At 37.4% G+C, this 24486-nt stretch overlaps 2 protein-coding genes across 2 annotated transcripts; both read right to left on the minus strand.

Moving 5' to 3' along the window:
* Positions 1-11435: 11435 nt before the first annotated feature.
* Positions 11436-13381, minus strand: LOC132644324 (uncharacterized; the record flags this gene model as incomplete). Its single annotated transcript, XM_060360910.1, has 1 exon — positions 11436-13381. A coding segment is annotated over one exon (1068 nt), but the record flags the coding sequence as incomplete, so codon positions are not given.
* A 5368-nt stretch (positions 13382-18749) lies between these two features.
* LOC132645208 (uncharacterized) lies at positions 18750-23941 on the minus strand. Its single transcript, XM_060362057.1, has 2 exons — positions 23772-23941; positions 18750-22594 (listed from the first exon to the last, which is right to left on the minus strand). Exon 2 carries the CDS (start codon positions 22518-22520, stop codon positions 19248-19250), a length of 3273 nt encoding a protein of 1090 aa, XP_060218040.1. The 5' UTR covers positions 22521-22594; positions 23772-23941; the 3' UTR covers positions 18750-19247.
* Between the last annotated feature and the right edge of the window lie 545 nt (positions 23942-24486).

Genomic DNA, 24486 nt, shown 5'->3' on the forward strand with positions numbered 1-24486 from the left:
GTTTGATTGTGGTTGTTGTTATTATTATTGTGAATTATGTGTTAAAAGTAAAAGGTTATGTATATTGATGTTGAATTATAAATTGAGCCGTGTAAGGGGGATGTTTTGAGTAAGAATGATGAATTGATTTTAGTAGCATTATTGAGGGATTAAATGGTTAAATTTAAAGTTGTGTTGTTTTATGGACATGTTATCCTTGCTGAATTGAAAGGATTGAGGGTATGATTATGTTCATATGATTATTGTTGTTGTTATCATGGATTATGTGATGAGAATGAAGGAATTAAATGGTTAGAGTTGGAGTTAAATTTGTTGTGGGTTGTTGTAGGGATTATAATGATAATAATGTGGTTTACTTGCATATGGATAGATGATGTAGTTTTGGTGTAGCTGCTGTAGTATTTCATTAAATTTTCTGAAAAGATTGCATGAAATAATGTATAAGTAGTGTATGTGGGCTGCTTGGTGTATTGTAGGTATTCGGTAGGATTTCGGGCATCTTTATGTTATAGTTGGGGGTTGTTTTGGTATGTTGTTGTTCTTGTTGAATTAAAAAGAATTGAAGATATGATTGTGCATATATATTGTTGTTGGTATTTCTGTGTCAACAGGAGAGTAATTGGATATTCGGGATAGGCGAATATATAGGGGAGGTGCTGCCCGATTTTCGTCAAGCCTTTAGATAATAGAAAGCCTTAAAACGAAAATATGTGAACTAACGGATAAGTTCTATAAGGAATGGGATATGGAATTGTGAACCATAAAATGTAGTTACTAACGACAACGTTACTTTATATAAATAGGCTAAAAGAGCGACGAGGCGAAAAGGATTCGCGAATAAGCGCTAAAGGTATGTTAAGGCTATTCCTTCTTTCATTTTGGCATAATCCTTGTTGTTATTCATTCTATAAGTACTCCATATGATTTCATTCTTAGACGAGTAAGGTCTAAATGTTTCTTGTGATGGGTTATTGATATTGTACTCCTATTCTGTTCCGAAGGGAACACCCATAAGGTGCCAGTTGAGTTGTGTATATGATTTTACTAATGATTTCGAGGAAATTAGTTTTATACTAAAGGAAACATAAATTTAGATTTTCAAAACCACTCCGAAGGGGGTGCGAGATTTTACTATTTAGATTTTCAAAACGACTCCGAAGGGGGTGCGAGGTTTTACTATTTCATTTCATTTACGACTTATGTTTACATTCCATGCCATTATTATTATTGAGCCGGAAGCGGCTGCCCGAAGGGGCCATTATTATTATTGAGCCGGAAGCGGCTGCCCGAAGGGGCCACCATTATTATTAAGCCGGAAGCGGCTGTCCGAAGGGACCATTTTGTTAATATGTCGGAAGCGGCATGTGTGTTAGATTGCATTATTTACTTAAAGAATGTGTGTTAGATTGCATTATTTACTTAAAGATTGTTTTGGAGACTTCGTGTATATGTTTATGTTTCTTCCAGCGAAGGCTGCAGGTATTGAGTTAGATTGTGATTTCTTCTCTCCTAAATCAAATTATGATTATGATTTGTTACCACCTTACATACTCAGTACATTGTCCGTACTGACGTCCTTTTGCCTGGGGACGCTGCGTTCATGCCCGCAGCCCAGATTGTTTGGCAGGTTAAGTATATAGCTAGGATGCTTGGACGTCAGCTGGGATTGGCAAGTTCCACCTCATTCTGGAGTTGTGCTGAGTCATGTATAGATATGTATGATTACGGGTATGTCAGGGCCCTGTCCTGACTCATAATGTTTATTTTATTTCTTAGAGACTTCTGCAGACAGTGTCCTGTGGTATGTTTGTCGAGATGTCGACAAAGTGATATCAGTTGAGTCATTTATGGATTTTAAAAGAGTATATATATTTTAGATGATTTAGATTGGTCTAAAGTACTTATTTATTGAAAGTTTTCATAACCGTTATAGACATAATGATATCTATTTGGAAAATTTTATGTTCTTAAAGTTTTTTTTTGAAATGATAGGTTTTAATAGAGCGAATGTCTAAGGGTTCGCTCGACTCTGATGAGAGTCGGGTGCCCGTCATGTCCTACCATTTTTAGGGTGTGACATGCTCTCCCTACTTATCATGTTTTTACTTATGTTATATATATACATATGTACTCATGCTCATGTTCATGTCCAGGTTTTCAGTTTCAGTTCTTATCATGTTATTCCATGCCCTATGTTATTTCTTTCGGTTGCTTTACATACCAGTACATTCAATGTGCTGACGTCCCCTTTTATTGCCCGGGGGCCTACATTTCATGATGCAGGTACTGATATACAGGACGACACATCTGCTCAGTAAGACAGCATTCGTATCAGCTTATTGGTGAGCCCCATCTCATTCGGGGTTTAGTCAACTTTTATTTTATGCTTAGTTATGCATCTAAGGTATGCTGGGGGCCTTGTCCCAGTAAGTATGTTTTCCAGTCAGACTCATGATAGAGGTTTCATAGACTAGACAAGTTAGTTATGTTATGTCAGACATTCGGAGTCGTATAGCCATTTTTGGCTCATTCATGTTATTTCCGCACTCATGTTTAAACAAGTGTTTTTATTAAGTATTATGACTTACTACGTTTTATAAAGGCTCATCATGCATTCACGTTATATTTCCGCTCATGTATGCCTCATGATAGTTCAGCAAGCCATGTGGTTCGCTCGGTCACATGCAGTCAGGCACCGAGTGCCGTGTTACGTCCAAGCCATGGTTCGGGGCGTGACAAAGCTTGGTATCAGAGCCTAGGTTCAAGAGTCTTAGGGAGTCTATGAAACTGTGTCCAGTGGGATCACTTTTATATGTGTATGCGCGCCACACATATAAACAGTTGACCACCAAGACATTCAGGATTGTCTCATTTCTTTCTACTCTAGATCGTGCCATGAAGCTTAGAGCAATAAGAAACTTCTCTTCCTCTAGAATTACATACGTTTCGAATGCGCAGGAGATGAACAGAAAATTCAAGGTCTAAGTAAGGATGTTTACCCATAGGGGGTACAACTGTGCAGTACTTACTGGTAACGAATGAGACTTCAAGTGCTATTGAAAGTGGAATACAATGTAAGTTGCCCGAGAAGGGGTGTAGTAGAATGAATGGTATGTTGAATGATAATGATGTTCTTGAGAAAGGAGAATGGAATACAACAGGGAGAGAATATCAGAGAAATTAGAAAAGGAGCTAAGTCAACAAGAAAAAGGTAAATCATGGAGGATCTCAAGGAAGTGGTGGTAGACAGTTTTCTACCGGAGGTCATCAGGACCCACTCCATCTGCAGTTAAAGATTGAAAGGGAAAATAAACAGGAAAGTGTAATAGGTACAGTTTGAGTTGGACATATGAGGTAAGTTCATCATTTTTATACTGTTGTCGAAATTGGGAGCCCTGTGTGGCTACGATATGATATGATATATGTATATATGTTGGCCTTGTGAGGCATTGTTGGTATTTACTGCGTGCAGGTTTTGGGATAGTAAGAAATACAGAGGAAACTCTGCCAAATTTTTTTTCCTAGAAATAGAAGGAGAATAAGATATAAGTTCGTAATATGTCTGGAAAAGCCATGTCAACAGTAATGATAAGATTTGACTAAGTTACGAGTACGGCTGACCTTGAGAAATATGATTTGATTTCCTATTCAGATGAACACCTTGAGTGGGTGACAGTTCGGATACATCCGAATGTGTGTTAGAAACCAAGGGCTTAAGTTAAGTTCAGAGTAGAGTGATTAGTGGAAGAAGAAATAAGCTAAGCCGTAAAAGAGCAAACTACAGAAGAATAGCCTTTAAGAGTTGTCAAAAGGGGTTGACCTAAGATTTACAATGTGAGCAGAGTAAATTCATTAAGATGGGGTATGCAAGTTATGAATACAGTAGCAATCCGTTCATGTAAGTAAATTTAGTTTTCCCCCATGAGAAATTGCTCAGATGTGAGTCAAAAAAAAAAAAGGTCATCAGTGTTGTAGAGTACAAAGGAATTACAGAAGATAAGGAATGTTAATTGAAATCCTATCAAAAGAGAATAGTTTATAAGTATATGATGTTAGCCTTGGTCTAAGGGGGAGATGTATAAATCGCCAGTAAGTCCAGCGAGATAATTGAAGACCCGAATAGTTAGTATGAGATATGAAGAACCTCAGTTCAGTTAGGTTGGCATAATGAGATAGTCTCCATAAGGAATATGCCTCAACTTATAGGAAACCCGAAGTGAGTAGAATGATCATCGAACGAATCGTGCCAAGTTCAATTACTATCGATCAGGCGATCACAGAAAGGCTATAAGATCATGCCCAGTTACGTGTCATAAGGGTAGTGCCATTGCACAAGACTCTAATCTTTAAGGTGCTCGTAAAAGACTTAGCGCACAACCGTACTATGAGTATTTTAGGAAGTATCTCAAAAAAAAAATCAAGTATGGGAAGTACAACTCATGATTTAGGCAGACAAGAGAACTAAGGTGAAATAAGTTCACTGCTTATCCAAGCTAGGAATTCGACTTTCAGACTCCGAAGTGGGTGAAGTTATTGCCCAGAACATGGCATTCCTGCTTAGTCATTGAAGTTAGAGAGAAACAGTTTGGTGATTCCTACTTGCTGCGGATGAAAGAGGGGATTCACGAATAGAAAGCCTTAGCTTTTGAGCAGGTGAGAGATAATGGTACCTTGAGATATCGAGGTAGATTATGTGTTCCAGATGTTGATGGGCTCAGAGAGCGAATCATGTTAGAAGCTCACAACTCTAGGTATTCCATTCACCCAGGTTCCACTAAGATGTATCATGATCTCAAGGAGATTTACTGGTGGAACGATATGAAGAAGAATGTGGCAGATTTTGTAGCTAAGTGCCCGAATTGTCTGCAGGTGAAAGCCGAACACCAGAGGCTTGGTGGCTTGGCTCAGAATGTTGATATTCCTATCTGGAAATGGGAAATGATCAATATGGGCTTTGTATCAGGTCTACCTCGTTCAGCTAGGAGGCATGATTTAATTTGGGGGATTGTGGACAGACTTACGAAGTCAGCACACTTCTTGCCAGTTAAGACCACAGATTGAATAGAAGATTATGCCAAGTCATATGTTAATAAAATTGCCATATTGTATGGGACCCTAGTGTCCATTATTTCAGATTATGGTGCTCAGTTCACAGCAAACTTTTAAAAATTATTTCAGAAAGGATTGGGTACAGAGGTAAACCTTAGCACAGCATTTCATCCTCAGACATATGGTCAGACAGATACGTTATTCAGATCTCATGTTATGATATTCATGTTAGTTCAATACTCAGATATTTATGTCAGCTTAGTACTCAGATATCAGTCCAGTACTCACGTATTCATGCCAGTTAATCCAGTATTAGGTCAGCTTAGTATTCAGTTAATCAAGTATTTAGCTAATCCAGTATTCAGTTAGCTCAGTATTCAGTCAGCCCAGTCTTCAGTCAGTTCAATGGACATTCAGTTTAGTATCTCAGCAGTTTAGTAGTCATGTAGTCATTCAGTTCAGTAACCATGTGTCCTTGATTTCAATGGTAATTGGGATGACCACCTACCTCTTATTGAGTTTACTTACAAAACTAACTACCATGCTAGTATTGGGATGACACTGTTTGAAACCCTTTTTGAGCAAAGGTGTAGATCACCAATTGGTTGGTTCGAAGTTGGTGAAGCGGAGTTGTTAGGACCAGATTTGGTTTATCAGGCTATGAAGAAAGTCAAGTTAATACATGAGAGTTTGGAAACGGCTCAAAGTCGCCAGAAGTCTTATACAGATGTGAGACGAAGGGATTTAGAATTTTCAGTAGATGATTGGGTGTTCCTTAAAGTCTCACCCATGAAGGGTGTCATGAGATTTGGCAAGAAAGGCAAACTCAGCCCCAGATATATTGGACCTTATAGAATTCTACGAAAAGTCGGACTAGTAGCTTATGAACTTGAGTTGCTACATGATTTGGCTGATGTACATCCCGTGTTTCATGTATCCATGTTGAAGAAGTGTGTAGGAGACCCGTCGTTGGTTGTCCCTACTGATACTATAACAGTTAAGTATAGTTTGACGTATGAGGAGATCCCCATAGCCATTCTTGACCGTCAAGTTCGCAAGTTGAGAACTAAGGAAGTAGCCAGTGAAAGTCTTGTGGAGGAGTCAGAAAGTTGAGGAAGCCACATGGGAAGCCAAGGAGGATATGAAATCCATGTACCATACTTGTTTCAGCCCGCAGAAGAGATTTATGATGAAGCCCAAGATTTTGAGGTATGTAAGCTTTCTTTTCATGTTTTTGGTCGTGTGTGGCCAATTTGTAGTGTTATTGTGATGTAGCCCTGTGAGGCAATGATATTATGGGTTGTTGTAACAGGTTGGTAGTGCCATATTACAGGGGAAACTCTGGCGAAATTTTTGTAGAATCCCGAATATTAACATTTGAGGACGAATGTTCCAACAGAGGGGGAGAATGTTACACCTTGGAAATTTCCCCGTTAGCGTACTGCGAATAGACCCACGAAGGGTATGACGTATACGACATGTTGAAAAGTAAGGAGTAATATTTAATGATTCCAAATGAGATTTCAAAGACATTGGAGGTAGGAGACAAAAGTTGTTAAGGAAAGCAAGGTATATGTTGTATGTCGGGCAAGAATTACGCGTATATAATTAATGATAGCTCAATGACATTTTGGAGAAGAGTTATAATGTCCCTTATGTATTCGTGCCTCACGTTTCACGTTCAAGTTCATGTATTCGCTATTCATGTCTTATGTTTAGGCACTGACGTTTTCATGAAACTATGTCATGTCAGTTTCCATGCCTCATGTCATGTTATGTCTCATGTTTCACGCTCATGTTATGTATCCAGCGCTCATGTTTCATGTCTCATATTTCAGTACCCATGTTTCCATGTAATCACACATTCAGTTCTCATGATCCATGATCATGCTCCCACGTAACCATGTCAAGCTCTTATGTTTTCTGTCATCTTTCTTCAAGTTCATGTATTCAAGCCATGTCCAGCCATATCCTTAACCATGACCCATCATTCGAGGACGAATGATCCCAAGGGGGAGATATTGTAACACCCCGTACCTTTAACGAAATTTTTGACCACGATCCTAGACTTAGAAAATCAGATAAAAAATGTGGGAATTGAAATTTTCCTGTTCAGTTGTGATATGGTGGTTTACACCCATGAACAGTGGTCGTATTTCAATTTACGACCATGAACAGTGCCCGTAAACTGAAACCAAGAATTTCTGAACATTCTGGAATTTGACATTTTGAGGTCATATGGTTAAATACGGACCGTATTTCACTTTACGGCCCGTATTTCAAACCTTATTTGGAATTTGGAAAAACTTCCTTGATGAAAGTTGTAGAGCATTGAAATACCTTTCCAACGGTATCTTACGGGGGTCAAACGGACATCTGTGCAAAGGGTTATGACCATTTTACTGAAGCGATGCAGTGCAGTCCATAGGGCAGAATACGGACCGTAAAGTCAGTTTACGACCCGTAAACTGAAAATACGGCCAGCACAGTGCTGGACGTAAACTGCATTTTCCAGAACAATATATATTCGTCCATATCAGTTCAAGTCATTAATTTTTATTCCCACAAACCCTAGAACGACCTCTTATTCTCCTCCAACATCAAGAACACCAAGGTAAGTCTATTCTAATTATTCCAACTCAATTCTAACATATATCCTTGTAATCTAAACAAGAAATCATCATTTCTAATCTAGGGTTTTCAAGAAAACCCATCTCAAGATTCAAGAATCAATATTTAGGAAATCTTCTTCAAAACTCAAGTCTTTAATTCAAGTTTTGAAACAATTAAGGTATGTAGAACTTCCATCCACATGAGGGAATCTCTATGTTCTTCCCCATGCTTCATTTCCTTGATATCTATGAAGTTCAAATCCTAGGGCATTAAACCCAACATATTGGTAGCCCGTACTTATGTATTTATGTACATGAATCATGTATCTATATTCGTTATTGTATTCCTAATCTTCCATTACGGATATTAGGAACCCTAGCTTAATCCATGAATCATGAATTCTTCCTCATGGGTTCTCAATATGTTTACATGAAACTTTATGATTTTATCTAGCAAGTTACAAGCATGTTTTCAAGTCAATTATATATATGATTTCGAAATATTCTTATTACTCATGAATCAAGAACATGTTTGCAAGACTATGACAAGTTATCTTATGAAACTATTTTACAAGTTATTTCGTGAAATCATGATTACAAGACAAGTACAAGTTAATTCACGAAACCATGTTACAAGTTATTTCGTGGAATCATGATTACAAGTTAATTCACGAAAATCATGGGCTTCTTAGCCAACTATATTATGTTCATGTTTTGGGAGTTGCACGAATTACCGAGAAGGCTCAGATAGCCTGAAACTATGTAGCCACCATAGGACAAGGATCGCTCCGCCCAGTTAGGACGATACCTTAATTTTATACTGAATGGATCCATCAGGTACCTTACTACCTATATTCTGGCAAGGTGTGAGGGCTCTGCTGGTCCGGCGAGGTACCAGACTACACGTACCCACGTGGTGATTTACTACCTTATACTCTGGCAAGGTATGAGGGCTCTGCTGGTCCGGCGAGATACCAGACTCCACGTACCCACGTGGTGATATCACATGTCGGTTTATGAAATGCTCTCCCTACTTATCATGTTTTTACTTATGTTATATATATACATATGTACTCATGCTCATGTTCATGTCCAGGTTTTCAGTTTCAGTTCTTATCATGTTATTCCATGCCCTATGTTATTTCTTTCGGTTGCTTTACATACCAGTACATTCAATGTGCTGACGTCCCCTTTTATTGCCCGGGGGCCTACATTTCACGATGCAGGTACTGATATACAGGACGACACATCTGCTCAGTAAGACAGCATTCGTATCAGCTTATTGGTGAGCCCCATCTCATTCGGGGTTTAGTCAACTTTTATTTTATGCTTAGTTATACATCTAAGGTATGCTGGGGGCCTTGTCCCAGTAAGTATGTTTTCCAGTCAGACTCATGATAGAGGTTTCATAGACTAGACAAGTTAGTTATGTTATGTCAGACATTCGGAGTCGTATAGCCATTTTTGGCTCATTCATGTTATTTTCGCACTCATGTTTAAACAAGTGTTTTTATTAAGTATTATGACTTACTACGTTTTATAAAGGCTCATCATGCATTCACGTTATATTTCCGCTCATGTATGCCTCATGATAGTTCAGCAAGCCATGTGGTTCGCTCGGTCACATGCAGTCAGGCACCGAGTGCCGTGTTACGTCCAGGCCATGGTTCGGGGCGTGACATTTGTGGGGTAGAGAAGTTGTTTCCGATAGATCCTCGACTCAAAAGAAATGTAATTGACGCAAGATTGCAAGAAAAATAAGACAGCAACTTATCAAGATACAAAACAAAGAGCAACAGATAGTACTACAAACCCAATAATAAGGAACTACGCGATACCTAACTAATACTACTAAAAAAATGAGAAGGGGAAATGAGGAGGCTAGCCCCCTACCTCTCCCACACAAGGTAATACTCAACTACCTACTAAAATTGTATGGTTCTACCCTAATCCTCAACATCCAAATCCCCCTATGTAAGGTCATGTCAGTCAGCTAAGTCATGTCATGTCACAGTTCTTATTCGACCTATCTCTACCTCTCCTAAAACAACCTCTCGCAACTCCTAACTGGCGCATCCTCGCACCTCCTCTTCACATGCCCGAACCATCTTAGTCTCGATTTCCTCATCTTGCCCACCATGGAGGCCACTCTAACCTAGTCCCGTATAACTTCGTTTCTAATCATATCTCTCCTAATATACCCACACATATCATAAAACATAAAATTAAACCTTAAAAATATGGATTTCATAAACTGCAATAGGATGTCAAAAGGGAATCCCAAAAAGACAAAAAGTTTCAAACTTTACACCAGAATGAGAAATTTTCAAAAAAATTCATGAGAAAATTAGATACTTTTGCTGAGGAAAACATGAAAATAGAAAACAAAGAAATCATACTAAGCGTGTAAGCGGTATAATTTCATATAATACAAAAGGATCAAAAGCTAATCCCAAGAAAGCAAAAAGTGTCAAACTTTAACTAACCAGAAAAATTCAAAATGGGCTCAAAGAATCATAAGTTTATCATACGGCAAATTTCATGGGGAAGTTAGTCATTTTTGCTTGTTAAACATGAAACTGGCAGAGAAGACAAGCATATTATACCATTTATCAAATGCAAAAAGATCAAAATAGAAACCCCCAGCAAAGCAAAAAGTTTCAAACTTGAAGAAAGGATCAGAATACAGTTCAAACAACTTACCCGCACAAAATTTCAAGAGAGAAAGAAAAGCTTGTTTTGAGTACCAAGATTCACCCTTTTTCACATTCTAACAAATGCTTCAAATACATCTCATTATAAAAGTAAAGAAGACAAACAGTTAGAACAATGCCCTTATGGTTGTATCATCAAACATGTAGATGGTACCTTGTTCCTCCATTTAATTTGTGTGGATGTTTATTTAATGAACTCTTTAGCATACATTTAACTTATTAATATTAATGTATCACTTAAATTTTGTATCTAACGGATGGAGGGTACTTCATCTTTGAAGAAGTCACACTTGAATACAACTTGATCGAAGAAAAGTTTTATTCTTTCTCTACATATCTTGTCTATGTACCTTGTTTTATATAACTCCACTTACTTTTAATTTAGAACAAGATGGTCATTAAAGATATGAGTAAGTTTGGAAAAAATTAATTAATACATCTTTAGACTTGAAAATTTTATTTATTTTGGACTATAAAAAAAGTGCGAGAAATGCATTTATGTTGGAATGGAGGGAGTATCAGATTTTTAGTCAAGTTGATCGTTTTATCCTTTTCAGCATTGTTAAACGTAATAGCCTCAATTGCATTAATTAACAGTTAGAGTTACTTTATTTAATTTCTTGAAAAAGGTAATGCATTGTCCCATGCCGAATGTAAAAATGGGACAAAACTATATGGCTGCTATGAATTCACTCGTGTTGTCAAAAATAAGCCCTAAATTGATCCTATATATAGAGGAAATTTTGGGCAAATTGGCCTGGTCAAAATTGGATTGAGTTTTATTAATCAAATTCCACATAGGAAGGAAAACCCAAAAACCTAATTGGATTGGGTTTTATTAATCCAATTCCACATAGGAAGGGAAAACCCAAAAACCTAACATTAGTTGCCTTAGTTAATCCATCGACCCTCAGCGTCGATAGATCAAAGAAGGCTATTTGAGAGACTTATTTCTATTATTTGCCTTGGTTGATCGATCGGTCAGTAATCGGTGCATAAACCAAGGCCATTTGAAGTACTCATTTATGTTATTAGTCTTGGTTGATCCATCGATCTGAATAGTCGATGGATCGATCAAGGTCTTTGAAGTATTCTTTCATTTGCTGAGACTAAAGCTGTGTGTGAATGCAACTCTCGGTCACCTTGACATGACAAATGAATTGGTACGTTGGGACATGAGTGACTTCTTTTCTTAACACGAGTATCATCAAAATCAATGGAAGGACTGTCATAATTGGCAGAATGAGAGCTCTCTAAGTTCGCTTTTTTTTTCTCAGAGATGTTCATTTGCTTAGAAGACTCTCCACCAGTAGCATGGATCTCATTCAAGTCCCCCGACTTCAAAGGTATAGTTGTATTCGTGGACAAAAGTGTCAAGAGTTTCTGATCCTCTTATTTTAGCTGTAAATGTAATCTAGTTTGCACTGCCAAACTTGGCACGACGCCTGTCTGTTAGTGCATCACAAAACAGACAGTTGCTCCTCATTTTTCATACATGAGAAATCTTTTTCGAGTTGGGATTTGGAAGGAGGGCAGAAAATTACCAAAATAATCTTTTATAAGGTCTACTTAATTCTTAATTCATATTATCTTGAACATTAATAGTCCTTCAAGCTTACAAAATTGAGTTATGGTCCATCACCAAAATAACCCAAGGTGCCAAAGGAGAAGAGCCACCAGTAACAAGGAATAGCTATTTTAAGTTACTTGATAATCTTGGGTGTATAAACCCATAACAAAAGGGGGAGGGGTATCATAATAAATAACTGGTAGTTCCAAAAACTCCAGATTCATGTGTGTTAGTGCATTGCCCTCCCTATCAAACAAGAAACTGATGAGACAGCAGGCCATCGGTGTGTTAACGGAGCAACTGACAAAGAAAAACTTCAGTTCCAAGTTTCTATAAATCCGGGAGAACCAATTCATTTTTTAGTCTCATCAAAACCATAATGTCAGTTCCAAGTCAAAGAGCATAGAAGGATCTCCATCAGTAACATGGATATCTTTCAAGTTCCCAGACTTCAGAGATGTCGTCGCATTCTCAGGTGTACTGGACTTATCTCTAGTTCCAGGGGGAACTGCAGGCAAAACGTTTTCTAGAGGTTCAGAATCTGAAGTCTCACTATCTTCTTTAACTTGCCCAGGGTACCAAATATCATCTGTATTGACCGGAAGAGCATAAAAATCAAGTTCAAACGATCCTGCTGGTACACCCTCTCCTTCAGTTCCAGTCATTTTGAAAGAGGGAATTTGATGAGAGAACCTGTAATAATCTTTCGGCTTTATAAAGAATGTATCAACACCAGTCAGCCTTGTTAGCTCGAAAAGGCTAACAAATCCGGGAATTTTATCTAAGTAACCAACTAGGAGACCAACACCATATTCATAATCAGTAAGAATCTCCACAACTTCATACTTGTATTTCCTATGATTGCTTGGACTGTAGCTCCAACCATTATCCCAATCTTTGAAGAGGGCCCATGTTTCACCTTTCCTAGGATATACCATATATGGACCTGATCCCTTGCTCTTTAAGTACTGCACTTGATGAGAAAATATACGGAGATCCAAAGTATGGTCAATACTCCCACATTTAAATCTCCCACAGGCAACAGGCAAGAGTCCCCTGACCCAAGCCTTCTCCCTTGGATATTCTGGACGAGGCTCCAGCCATCTGAGCTTTATCCTAAATTCAGGACAGGATACATTCCAAATGAGGGCATAGCATCTTGGCATATCATCATCATCATAGCAAGCCCAGATCTGGTCAGTTGCAAAGCAATTTTTTGCTTTATGCTTGTCAAAATCACTGAAATCAGGATAAAGAATATCATCCTCTGAAGAATAACTATCAGGAGTTGTATCTGTTTCTGAATCAGAATAAAATATATCTTCAACTTCTTCTGTGCCACCTGATGGTTGTCTATAAGCCTGTTCATTAACTGTCCCAATCTTGGAATTGTTGTTCAGCGCCTCCCCTTCAGGAACGCCGACTCCATTTTGATTTTATGTTTCCACGTAACTACCGCACGACCTAGTAACACTGGCATGCTTTTGACCATCATCACCAATAGCTTCTTTCTGCCGAGGTTCACTGTCTTCAGCTGACTGGAACCGTGCCTTCTTCAGAGGTCTTCCCAAATCATTCTCAACATCACCTGCAGGAGTAATATCTGGTTCTGAATCAGAAACAACAATAAGTTCTATTTCTTTCGCACTGTCAGATGGCGCCATGGCGGTACAGAATTAGGCTCCTCCTCCAAACTTGATGCATAAACATGAGCAGAACTATCATTAAATTGTAACAGCAGATCGACACCTTCTTGATCCCTCAGCGGTATCAATTCGGACTTATCAGACTTCATTGTATAATGCAAAATCTTATCTGAAGGATCAAAGCCTTATTGGCCAAAAACTGCATTCACAAAATCATTGTACTTTATGCCTGTCTTCACAATGACCTGATCAGTAATATCTCCCACATACAAAGTGGATCCATCTGCTTGCACCGTTTTCTTCCAGCCCCAGTGACAGAAACAAGACAGTGTCTTTTCTTCAGTTCCCATCACGATGTAGTGCACAAGACCACAGAGGCTCAAAGAGTAACAACCCTGAAACTTTTCTTCTTCTTTTTTCCTTGAGAAGGATAACAATCTTGAAATCTAAAAACCTGATCAAGAAAATAAAAATAAATTTAAAGGGAGTTACTTATCAAGGCCGAATCTGCAAAATAATACTATGCCATCCCAGTTTATGTGGCATTTTTTGTTTTTCGAGATTCAAACTAAATAAACGTTGACCAACACTTTAAGATATATTTTTCATCATATTAACATGAGAAGAATTGTAACTAATAGTTTTTGTATACTGTTTGAGTATCTAAATTTTAATTTCAAAACATTGATTGATCTACAGTTTAGCTTCAAAGATAAGTCAAATTACTCGCGGGAAGCGAAAATTGCCACATAATTGGGATGGAGGGAGTACTCCATAAGGAAGGGCACTAAAGCGACTAACCAAGCATCTAAATAAAAATAAAAAATAAAAAAATCATTTAACTTAGTACATCTCAAGCATCATGATCTTGGAACAAAACACAATCCTAAATACAGTAAGAAATCGAAAACCAGCAAGTCAATAAAAACTGTCGCTGTAGGAAGAAAAAAGCATTAACTAAATGTTAGTCAGCAAAAGAAAAGGTAACCCACCACCTATGCAGGTATCTCAAGCAGAATAGTCTGTGATCCCCATCATATCATTATGAACATAAAATTAGAACTACAAAACAATTGAGCTTTTTCAACAAACAAGTTCGTCACTTAGTTAATACATTTTGCGAAGATTTTTTTCTCTAGTATAATGTTATTTTAGCGATGAAAACATTAACTCTCTCTAATCTATATTTAGTGAACCATGATATGGCTACAACGGATTAGCAAAATAAAGTTCGTCAAAAGAGATATACAATGACGAAACAAGATGTCAAAAGGAATCCCTATCATAAGACATAGGAAATCATCAAATGCAATAGTGTTAAAAGGAATCCCTAACAAAACAAAAAGTTAAAACTTCACACAAGAATCAGAAAATTTCAAAATCGGCACAGAGAAAACCCTATACAAAAAATTTCATGACAATATTAGAAATTTCTGCTGTGAAATGTGAAATTAGCACAACAACAACAACAAAAACATAACTAGTGAAATCTCCCATTGTGGGGTCTGGGAGGGTAAAGTTTAAGCAGACCTTACCCCTACCTTGGAAGGTAGGTAGGTTGTTTCCGAAAGGCCCCCGGCTCAAGAGAAAGCATGGCAAAAAAAGGTCAGATAAGGACAAGAAATTCAAAGCAGTATGAAAATGAAATAGCGAAAGCAAAAAAAACCATGGTAAAACAGTTTAAAAAAAGGAACCAGTACTACCATAGAGAAATAAAATAATCGAAGTACAATAAACAACAGATAAGCTAGAATATAATCAAATGCAAAAGGCTCAAGACATAATTTCAAAGAAAGCAAAAGTTTCAAACTTTTAACCAATCGGGAAATTTAAATATAGGTTCAAAGGATGACTTTATCACACGACAAATTTCATGGGAAAATTAGCTAATTTTTTTTTATTAAGCATGAAATTAGCAAAGAAGACTAGCATATTAAACCATAGAATTTCATTAAATGAGAAAGGATCAAAACAGAAACCCCAGCAAAGCGAAAAGTTTCAAACTTGAAGCAAGGATCACAATCCTTCAAAATAAAGGGTGTGTTCGGTATGGAGGAGAAAAAATATTTTTCAATTTTCTCATATTCGGTTGGTCAAATTTTTAGAAAACATTTCCTTTAGAAAAACAAGTTCCTAAAAATGAGGAACCCTAATCGAAGTAGGGAAAACAAGTGCCACAAGTAGCATTCCACTCCTTCCTACCCTCACCTCATCTTCACCCCACCCAAACCTCACCACCCACCCCTGACCCCATCCACAACCTCCACACCATCCACCCCCACCTTCACCCCACCCCACCCCCATTATATTTGTCTAGATTATATACGAATGTTTTTAGGATAATATTTTTCCTTATGTACCGAACGCCAAAAAAAAAAAAAAAAACAAGAAACCTAACTTATTTTCCTAAAAAATATTTTCCGCGAAAAACATTTTCTTCATACAGAATACACCCAAAGATCAAACAACATTTTCCAAAAACATCTATTCAATACTTCAAAAACATCTCATTGTACTATGATTGGATTTTATCATCAAACAACTATCATATGATACCTTATTTCTACATTGCTACAAACTCATATACAGTACATATAATAGTGAGTAGAGAATGGAACAAGAGAAGAAAGTTACCTTGAAGCCGCAGATAGTTAAATTTTGAACCAAAGCGGGTTTTTCTACCATGCTTTTGAAACTATGTGAAGTTTGTCCCCTGATATAGGAATCATTTTCCAAATTTTATGTATTTTTTTTCTATAAAAAAAATGTGGTTTAATTGTGCGTTTCATTGGCTTAAAAAGACGGTCGCTATAATTGCTACTCAATTAATTAGGAGTTCACCACTTCTTTACTACTTACTCCGTTCACTTTTACTTAACTATTTTTGACTTTGCACGCCAAATTAATAAATGAAGTAAGTATTTTATTATAATACTCATAGTAATTAGTATATAGTCTTATTGGACTTAGAGAATGATTTGAAAATAAATAATTAATGTTAAGGGTAAAAGAAGAAAAGGTGTTGTCCTTCCTTGATTTGTTAAAGTGGATAAGTAAATACAAAAATTTATTTTTAGTATAGTTAACAGTAAAAGTGAAAGGAGAGAGTAGCTACTAAAGCTATGCATGTGAATCATCATATATATTTAAGTTCCATACGTTTGTTAGCATTTCCTTCTACTCTCATTATATTTTTTTTTCTTAAATGAAAATGAAAAAATAAGAAATAGACAAAATTGCTATTAACTCAAATAAAACGAAGGTGATAGGTATTTCGTGGAATTAGTCAAGATGCCTGCAAGCTGGTCTGGACACCGTAATTATTAAAAAGAACTAAATAAGAAAAACTCAAACATCTAAATCAAACCTGTAAAATAGAATAAAAAATAATTAACTAATCGAACATATATTCTAAACTACAACTATAAAGGTTTTATTATAAACTTTTTCTAAGCTATAAGTTTATGGATTGATATTATTAATTAGAAATTTGTTAAACGCTTATTAGACAAGGGTGATTTCGAGAAGAAGAAATTAATACATTCTTGGTTTGTTACAAAATAACTTATTTTAAAACAAATTGAGATGGCTAGAACACTTGCAAGAGAATGGAGAAAGTACCACATATGTACACCATTCTCACTGCATCTTTACAAATATGCTTTGTTATATATTGATAAGTTTCTTAATTAAATCGAAAAAGTATGAAGAAGTATGCGAGCTTCATAGTAGGATTTGAACAGTTGCCTACTTTATGACGGCTGAATTTTTCCTTTTCTTCACTCATCTATTTTTACCTTTATTCCCTATAATATCCTAGTAGTATATCAAATCTTAATACACTCGTTGGACAATTTTTCATCCTTCCGGTAGCAACATTACAACATTAAATTCGTCTCCGTTTATACTGTGTTGTCCAATTTGGTGAAATAAATTCACATTGTTCTAAAAATAATCCTAGGTTTAATGTCTATTGTGTATGTTTGACGGTATATTCCCCAAAATCAACTCTTTTATATTCAAAAAAAGTAATAGAGTTAACCGTATGGTTGAATTGATTCCTATAGTTTGTTTATTCGGAGGAAGAATTTAATATAAGAATGATTTCTATAATCCATTATTCGAGAGAAGAATTGGTTGTAGAAGTATCACTAAAAATTGGGATACTTGAGAGAAGTTCTGATATTGTTGAATCTATCATCCTATAAACATGCACGTCAAATTGAATTCTTAAAGCGTTTCTAGAATTATTAGACTATAGTTATTCGAGAGAAGACTTTAGCTTAATTGCTTCTTGCGACATACGATTATATTCGAGAGAAATAATCAACAATTATAGTTATAATATGTTTTAATCAAAGAACAAGTCCTTTATTTATCATCCCAAATCAAGTTCCCTATCTTTTTTTTCTTTTTCTTTTTTTGTTGATAAACTCTGTGAATATTAGTTTTAACTTTAAGATCACATTTACTTCTTGCTTTAAGTTTTCGTAAAATCATATCAAATCTTTATAGCTTCACTTTAGCCAAGAAGAAATTTATTGAGAACTACTCCAATTCCCGTGGAGACGAGATCTTTCTATACTATCTTAGATGCAACATGAGCTGTATTTTATTCTAGTGTTTTTGCGCTCATCAGATTAGTAGGCCCTCATTCGAACTTTTAGCTCTATACATATTCTTCATTTAGGGCGTGTTTGGGATGCTCGAAAATTTTAATTTTCTCATGTTTGGTTCCAAAACATTTTTTTCACGAAAAAATAAGTAAGGAAAACAAATTCATAAATGACAATCCAAGTTCATTGTCTCCTCCCCACCTATTAACCATCCAACACTCCACCACCCGCGAATCAACTACCTACCCCATCTCATCTCATAGTATTTTGCTCGATTACATATAAATGTTCTTCGAATAATATAATTTTATTTGTTTACCATGTTCTAGAAAATAAATAAAAAACCCACTAATTTTCAAGCAAAACATTTTTCATGGAAAACAATTTCCTTCATACCAAACACACCCTTGATATAGCTTAACTTTAATGATAATACCAGTTTCTAGCTCACCCAAGTCACTAAAGTCATCCAATTCAAAGTAAAGTTAAATGGCCACAGGAAGTATCAAGACTAGCTTGTTGAAAACAAGGCAGGCCGGACACTTGCAACTTTTCTCACTTGCCAGAGCAAAGGCAATAGATTACAAAAATCACGAAGCCTATTAAATAACAAGAATGTCATCTGTCTGATATCCTGCTTACATGTTTCAGCAACCATCTGATGATACAATTTCATTCACCAGACTTGCAGCAAAGGGCTAACTTATATTAATAGCTGCTGTTGCAAACATACAGCATTTAACAATGTGTTCACGCCAAATGCCAACAATACTCTAATTGTAGTGTCCTCTTTTAAAGTTATACTAATGACAGCATATGTAAATTCTAGTGAAACAGACCCTGGACTGAAGTAAAGCAGAAGACTGAAGAATCTGTCATATCTACAGGTCATCATCAAATCGAGCAAGAAACTGATGAGAGAACAAATACGCCACCAGTGTGGAGCAACTGAGAGGGGAAGATTTCACTACCAAGATTCTCTAAAAGCGGGAGAACCAATTCTCGTTAGAGTCCCATCACACTATACCTGGTGCATTACTTTACTGAGAACATGGAACTGAAGCAGGATCAAGCTCCCAGCAGCCTCTCAGAACTCCTCCTTTTTCCCCGGTCAGCTGAAATGCTGGGATCTGATGAGAAAATCTCCCGAACTCATCTTTAGGTATTTCTAGAATAGAAGGATTCGATCTTTGTATTCTTGGAGACCTAAAGACTGACTTGAAACCATTCACACGCACCATGGATGAAACTTTTATCCGGTCTTTTGAATTCTCAATGACCTCCACTATCTCATACTCAGATGTGTCTGGATGCAAACTTAATTTTTTCCAGTTCTTGTACAGTGCCCAAATATCTCCTTCTCTTGGATAGATCTCAAACCTGTTTCTATTAATAGATACTGCTTTCACCACATGGGAGAAGGAACTAGGAGCATAGACTTGGTGTTTTTCATTCTGGATTTTGAACGTTCCACAACCAGACTGAGCATTTTTAGGCCCTCCACCCGCCTCAAGAAGGACTACATGCAATTTGAATGGGGCAGGAAAAATCTTCTTAATCTGAGCATAAGTCCTTGGCATTCTATTTTGACCATAAAGAGCCCATACCTGATCTACTTGAAACTTCCCCACTGATATATCCATCCTAAAATCACAAAAAACTTCTTCAAAACCTTTATCATCTGACAAAGTTATTGGATTCTTGGAGGTTCCAGAGGAGTTGCTGAGATCAAAGTTCTTTGTGCATGGATGCAACTCTTCATCAGCTTGACTTGACAAATGACTTGGTACGCTGGGACTTGAGTGACGGTCACTTTTAACACAATTATCATCAAAATCAGGGGAAGGACTGTCATTGGCAGAACGAGAGCTCATATTACTTTGCTTTTCCTCGGATAGGTTCACTCCTCTAGGAGATCTTCGAACCTTAGAAAACTCTCTATTAGCAGCACGGATGCCTTTCACCTCTCCAGACTTCAGAGATATCGTCGCATTCTCAGACATCCTGGACTTATCACTAGTTCCAGGGGGAACTGCAGGAGAAACATGTTCCCTAGGTTCAGAATTTGCAGCCCTGTTGTCTTGCATAACCTTTTCAGGGTACCAAATATCATCTGGATTGACGGGTAAAGAAGCAGGATCAAGTTCAAAGGATCCTGCAGGTACACCCTCTCCTTCAGTTCCAGTCATTTTGAAAGAAGGAATTCGATGAGAGAACTTGAAAAGCTCATTTGGCTTTACAAAGAACGAACCAACTTCAGTCAGCCTTGTTCGCTTGAAAAGGCTAACAAATCTGGTCATTTTATCTAAGTAACCAACTTGGACACCAACATCCACTACATAATCAGAAAGAATCTCCACAATTTCATACTTATACTTCCTATGATTATCTGGATCAGAGCCCCAACTAATATCCCAATCTTTGAAAAGGGCCCACGTTTCTCCTTTCCTAGGATATACAATGTACAGACCTCTCTTGCCCATTTCGCACTGAACTTGATGAGAAAATGTAAGTCGATCAGAAGTGAATTCTGTACTCCCACGTCTAAATTTCCCACAGCCAACAGGCAACTCTGCCGTGACCCAAGCTCTGCCCCTTTGATCTTCCGGATGAGCCTCAAGCCAAGTGAACATCACCTTAAATTCAGGACTGTATACCTTCCTAATGTGGGCATAGAATCTTGGCATACTATCAGCTGTATCATAGCAAGCCCAGATCTGATCAACTGCAAAGCAATTTTGTGCTTTAAGCTTGTCAAAATCACTAAATTCAGGATCAGGATAATCATAAACCTCCGGAAGATTACTATCAGGAACTGTATCTGGTTCTGAATCAGAATCAACAATAAGCTCAACTTTTTTTCCGCCACCTGAGGGCGGTCTAGAAGCCTGTTCCTTAACTGTCCCAATCTTGGAATTGTTGTTTTGCACATAGCCTTCAGGAAAGCCCACTCCATTTTGATTTAATCTTTCCACAGAATTACTGCACGGCATAGTTACATTGGCTCGATGTTGATCATCACCACCAACAGCTTCTTTCTGCCAAGGTTTGCTGTCTCCAGCTGACTGGTTAGACCGTGCCTTCTTCAGAGGGCTTGCCAGATCAGTCTCATCACCACTTACACCTTCACTGTATGAAATATTCTGCCTACGCCGAGATGATCTCCTAGCACCATAGCTATCAGCTCCATTTCCTTGTCCAGCAGGTGGATCGTTTCCATTCTCAATTTCCACATCTTCTGTCTCGACACTGGTTGAAGTATCATCACTCTCACTTGATTCAACTATCTGTTTCCGACTCCTTTTCCTGCTTTTGCGATCCACCTTTGGCCTTGCAGGTCCTTCTCTCTTACCTCTCTTTAGCTTTTCATGCTTTACATCTTTTTGTTTGGTCCTTATATTCTCGAACACTGGAGCAGTCTTTCCTCTGGATTTCTCTGGTTCAGGCCCTGCTGTTCTGCTGCTAAATCCTGGTCGGTAACCCATTTGGGTCGGTGGAAACCCAGCACTGCCTGCAGTCATTTTCGAGGTTCCTTGGTTAGGAAGCTCTTTCTGCTCAGAAGGCTGGTTGAGATTAGTTTTGAGGGGCACAGCCTGACCTCCAGGCTGATTCCATTTAGGTACACAAGGGGCAGAACCTTGATAACCTAAATCATATGCAGTGAAAGTCTCCAAGCACTTCTGGCAACGTAGAACACTGTTCACATAATTACTGTAATACTGGTACCTAATTTTGCAACTGGGACATTGTGTCCAGAACGTTTCCTGCACTGCAGATGAAGTTGGTTGCGTATATTTATGGTGATTTAAATTACTGAACTGAGCATTGAAACCATTTGGAATGTTGTTTTGCCTGACAAATGAATTTCGATTAACCAGATGAGGCGGTTGCTTTGCTACTCCAGCTCCGGATATAACTCTGTACTTATTATCGTATAAAGACCTTTTGACTTGGTCTGAGAGAACCATATTTGCTTCCACAATTAGCTTGAAAGCTGCCTCTGCTCCAGGCAACTTATTCTTGTCAGGATGAAGCATAAGGGCAAGTCTCCGATATTGTTTCTTGATGGTCAATTCATCAGAAAACCTATCAATTTGAAGAATCCCGTACCAGTCCCTTTCTGATCCTACTCTGTTGCTTTGAGCTGAACAGTGAACATTACAGACAGTAAGTAACTGGGATATGTTCTCTAGTTGAGGGTAAAGTCGTTCTGCTTTCTCTGCAATCTTTTTAGCCCCTTCAAAGTCATTATTCAACATTTTCTTCTCCGCAACCTCTTTGGCCCTTAGGGCCTCATCCTTGTTGCAGTCCATCGCAGTTTGCACTTATAATAAATCAACCAGCCAAGTTAAGCATACGTTTCTAGCTTGTCTTCCTCATCCCAATTCTATAACCATACAAGAGAAAAGGAAAATTATATCAATGTTGCAAAAAAGTGTGCATATAAGCAGAAACCAAAGCAGTGTATTAACACAATGACATACATATACAAAGCAAAGCAAGAGTACTAAAAGGTAGTAAAAAGGAAATGATGCAATTCTCAAGACAAATAATAGAAAAATGCATTTTTATTATTCACAGCTCTGGAGAAGGAATTTTACCTTCGGTTCTGAAATATGTGCTTTTGGAGCAGTTAGGTTTTGATGAAGTGGCCGATCAAAATCACAGAAAAACCAGAAGCTTATATGAATTATCATGTTATTTCACATTAGGTGTAATAAGGAAGCTGCAAACAAGGCAGAAACTATACTAGAACTCATAAAATCCCTCTAAGGTTTTTTTTTTTTTTTGATAACCGTGGTGTCGGGGTTAGTTTGCGCGCACCTCAACTAATTCCACGAGATAACTGTCACCACCCCACCAGCAACAGATACCAGGTAAACACTCTAAGACATTAGTTTGCGCGCACCTCGACTAATTCCACAAGATAACTATCACCTCCCCACCAGCAACAGATACCAGGTAAACACTCTTAAGACTAGAAGAGGCTATACTGTGGCTTTTTTGCTCACTTGAACAGAATCCCAGCACTTCCTTTGTGCTTTTTTTTTAATACAATTGTTACCAGTTCATTAAAAAAAAGCTTATATGAAGATATCAAAATCTGCACCAAACAATAGCTCATTTCAACTAATCTGCACCAAAGCATATTCGGTACTACAATTCTGAACATTTTTAGTCTCAGTTAAGGTAACTCCACTAGAATTTTGCTAAAATGTGAGGTTATCACTTTGAGATATCCATGCAGCTCAAATTTTATCAAAAATGAACAAAGAGAAGCAATTATTAATAGGGAAGGGAAAACCCAGAATTCAAACACCAAAAAACAGATCAACGAACATTCAAAACCCTAAAAATTCAATTATGAAAATTGCAATTTTTTAAACCCCAAATTGAGAAAAGAAGGTTCAACACTGACTGTCCAAACACTTCAAACTTGTAACACAGATGTGATCCAAAACCCAAAATCACAAGAAAAATAGGGAAACAACATACACGTAAGACACAGATATATATATCTAAAAAAAAATTATAAATAAAAGGAACATGAGAAGTATGCTTACCACTTAAGAGTCACACGCTTGGGATGAAGAAGTTATTGATGGAAATATAGAGAGAAAAAGACTTCAGTTGAGAATAATTTGAAAAGAGGGGAAAAACCCTGATTTCTTACTGAAATTTCAATTCCCTCAAAAGGATTACAAGGGTTTTTTTGGTTATCTCCATACAAGTGGAAGAAAACAGGGAAGGTTGTTTTGAATGGAATTTGGTTGGGCTGGGGTGGGGTGGGCCCATTTAAGTTTTTTGGGTTTTCAATTTGGCCCATTAAGAAGTTTTGGGCTTTAGAAAGGGCAAGTTGAACCCGAGACCTTTGATTTTTGATGTAATATATAGATAGGTCCCTGAACTTGTCCAAGAATTCTACTTGGACACCCCAATTGGGCTTTGTATCACTTGAACAGTCCAAGAAGGTGTTTACAGTGCCACTTGGACATAATTTGTTGAGGCGACACCGTGCATGCATTCCACTTGCTCTTGAATGCGTTAAACAAGTTCAAATAATGAAAAAAAAAATTCAGCTTGGAAGTATGTGACTATAAATGAATAATCTCTAAAAAAAAAAAATTAACGAAAAAAAAAAAAAGGAATGGTCATCTTTTTCATCCCAATCTCATTCTCCTCCAGACAAGCCAATTATCGGAAAATTCAGAACATCACCGCATCAACCCAAGCAAAGCAACAATATGATAAAGTAGAGAGCTCATCGAAACCTATGGA

This window comes from Lycium barbarum, chromosome 6 (assembly GCF_019175385.1).
Source record: "Lycium barbarum isolate Lr01 chromosome 6, ASM1917538v2, whole genome shotgun sequence".
Lineage (NCBI taxonomy): Eukaryota > Viridiplantae > Streptophyta > Magnoliopsida > Solanales > Solanaceae > Lycium > Lycium barbarum.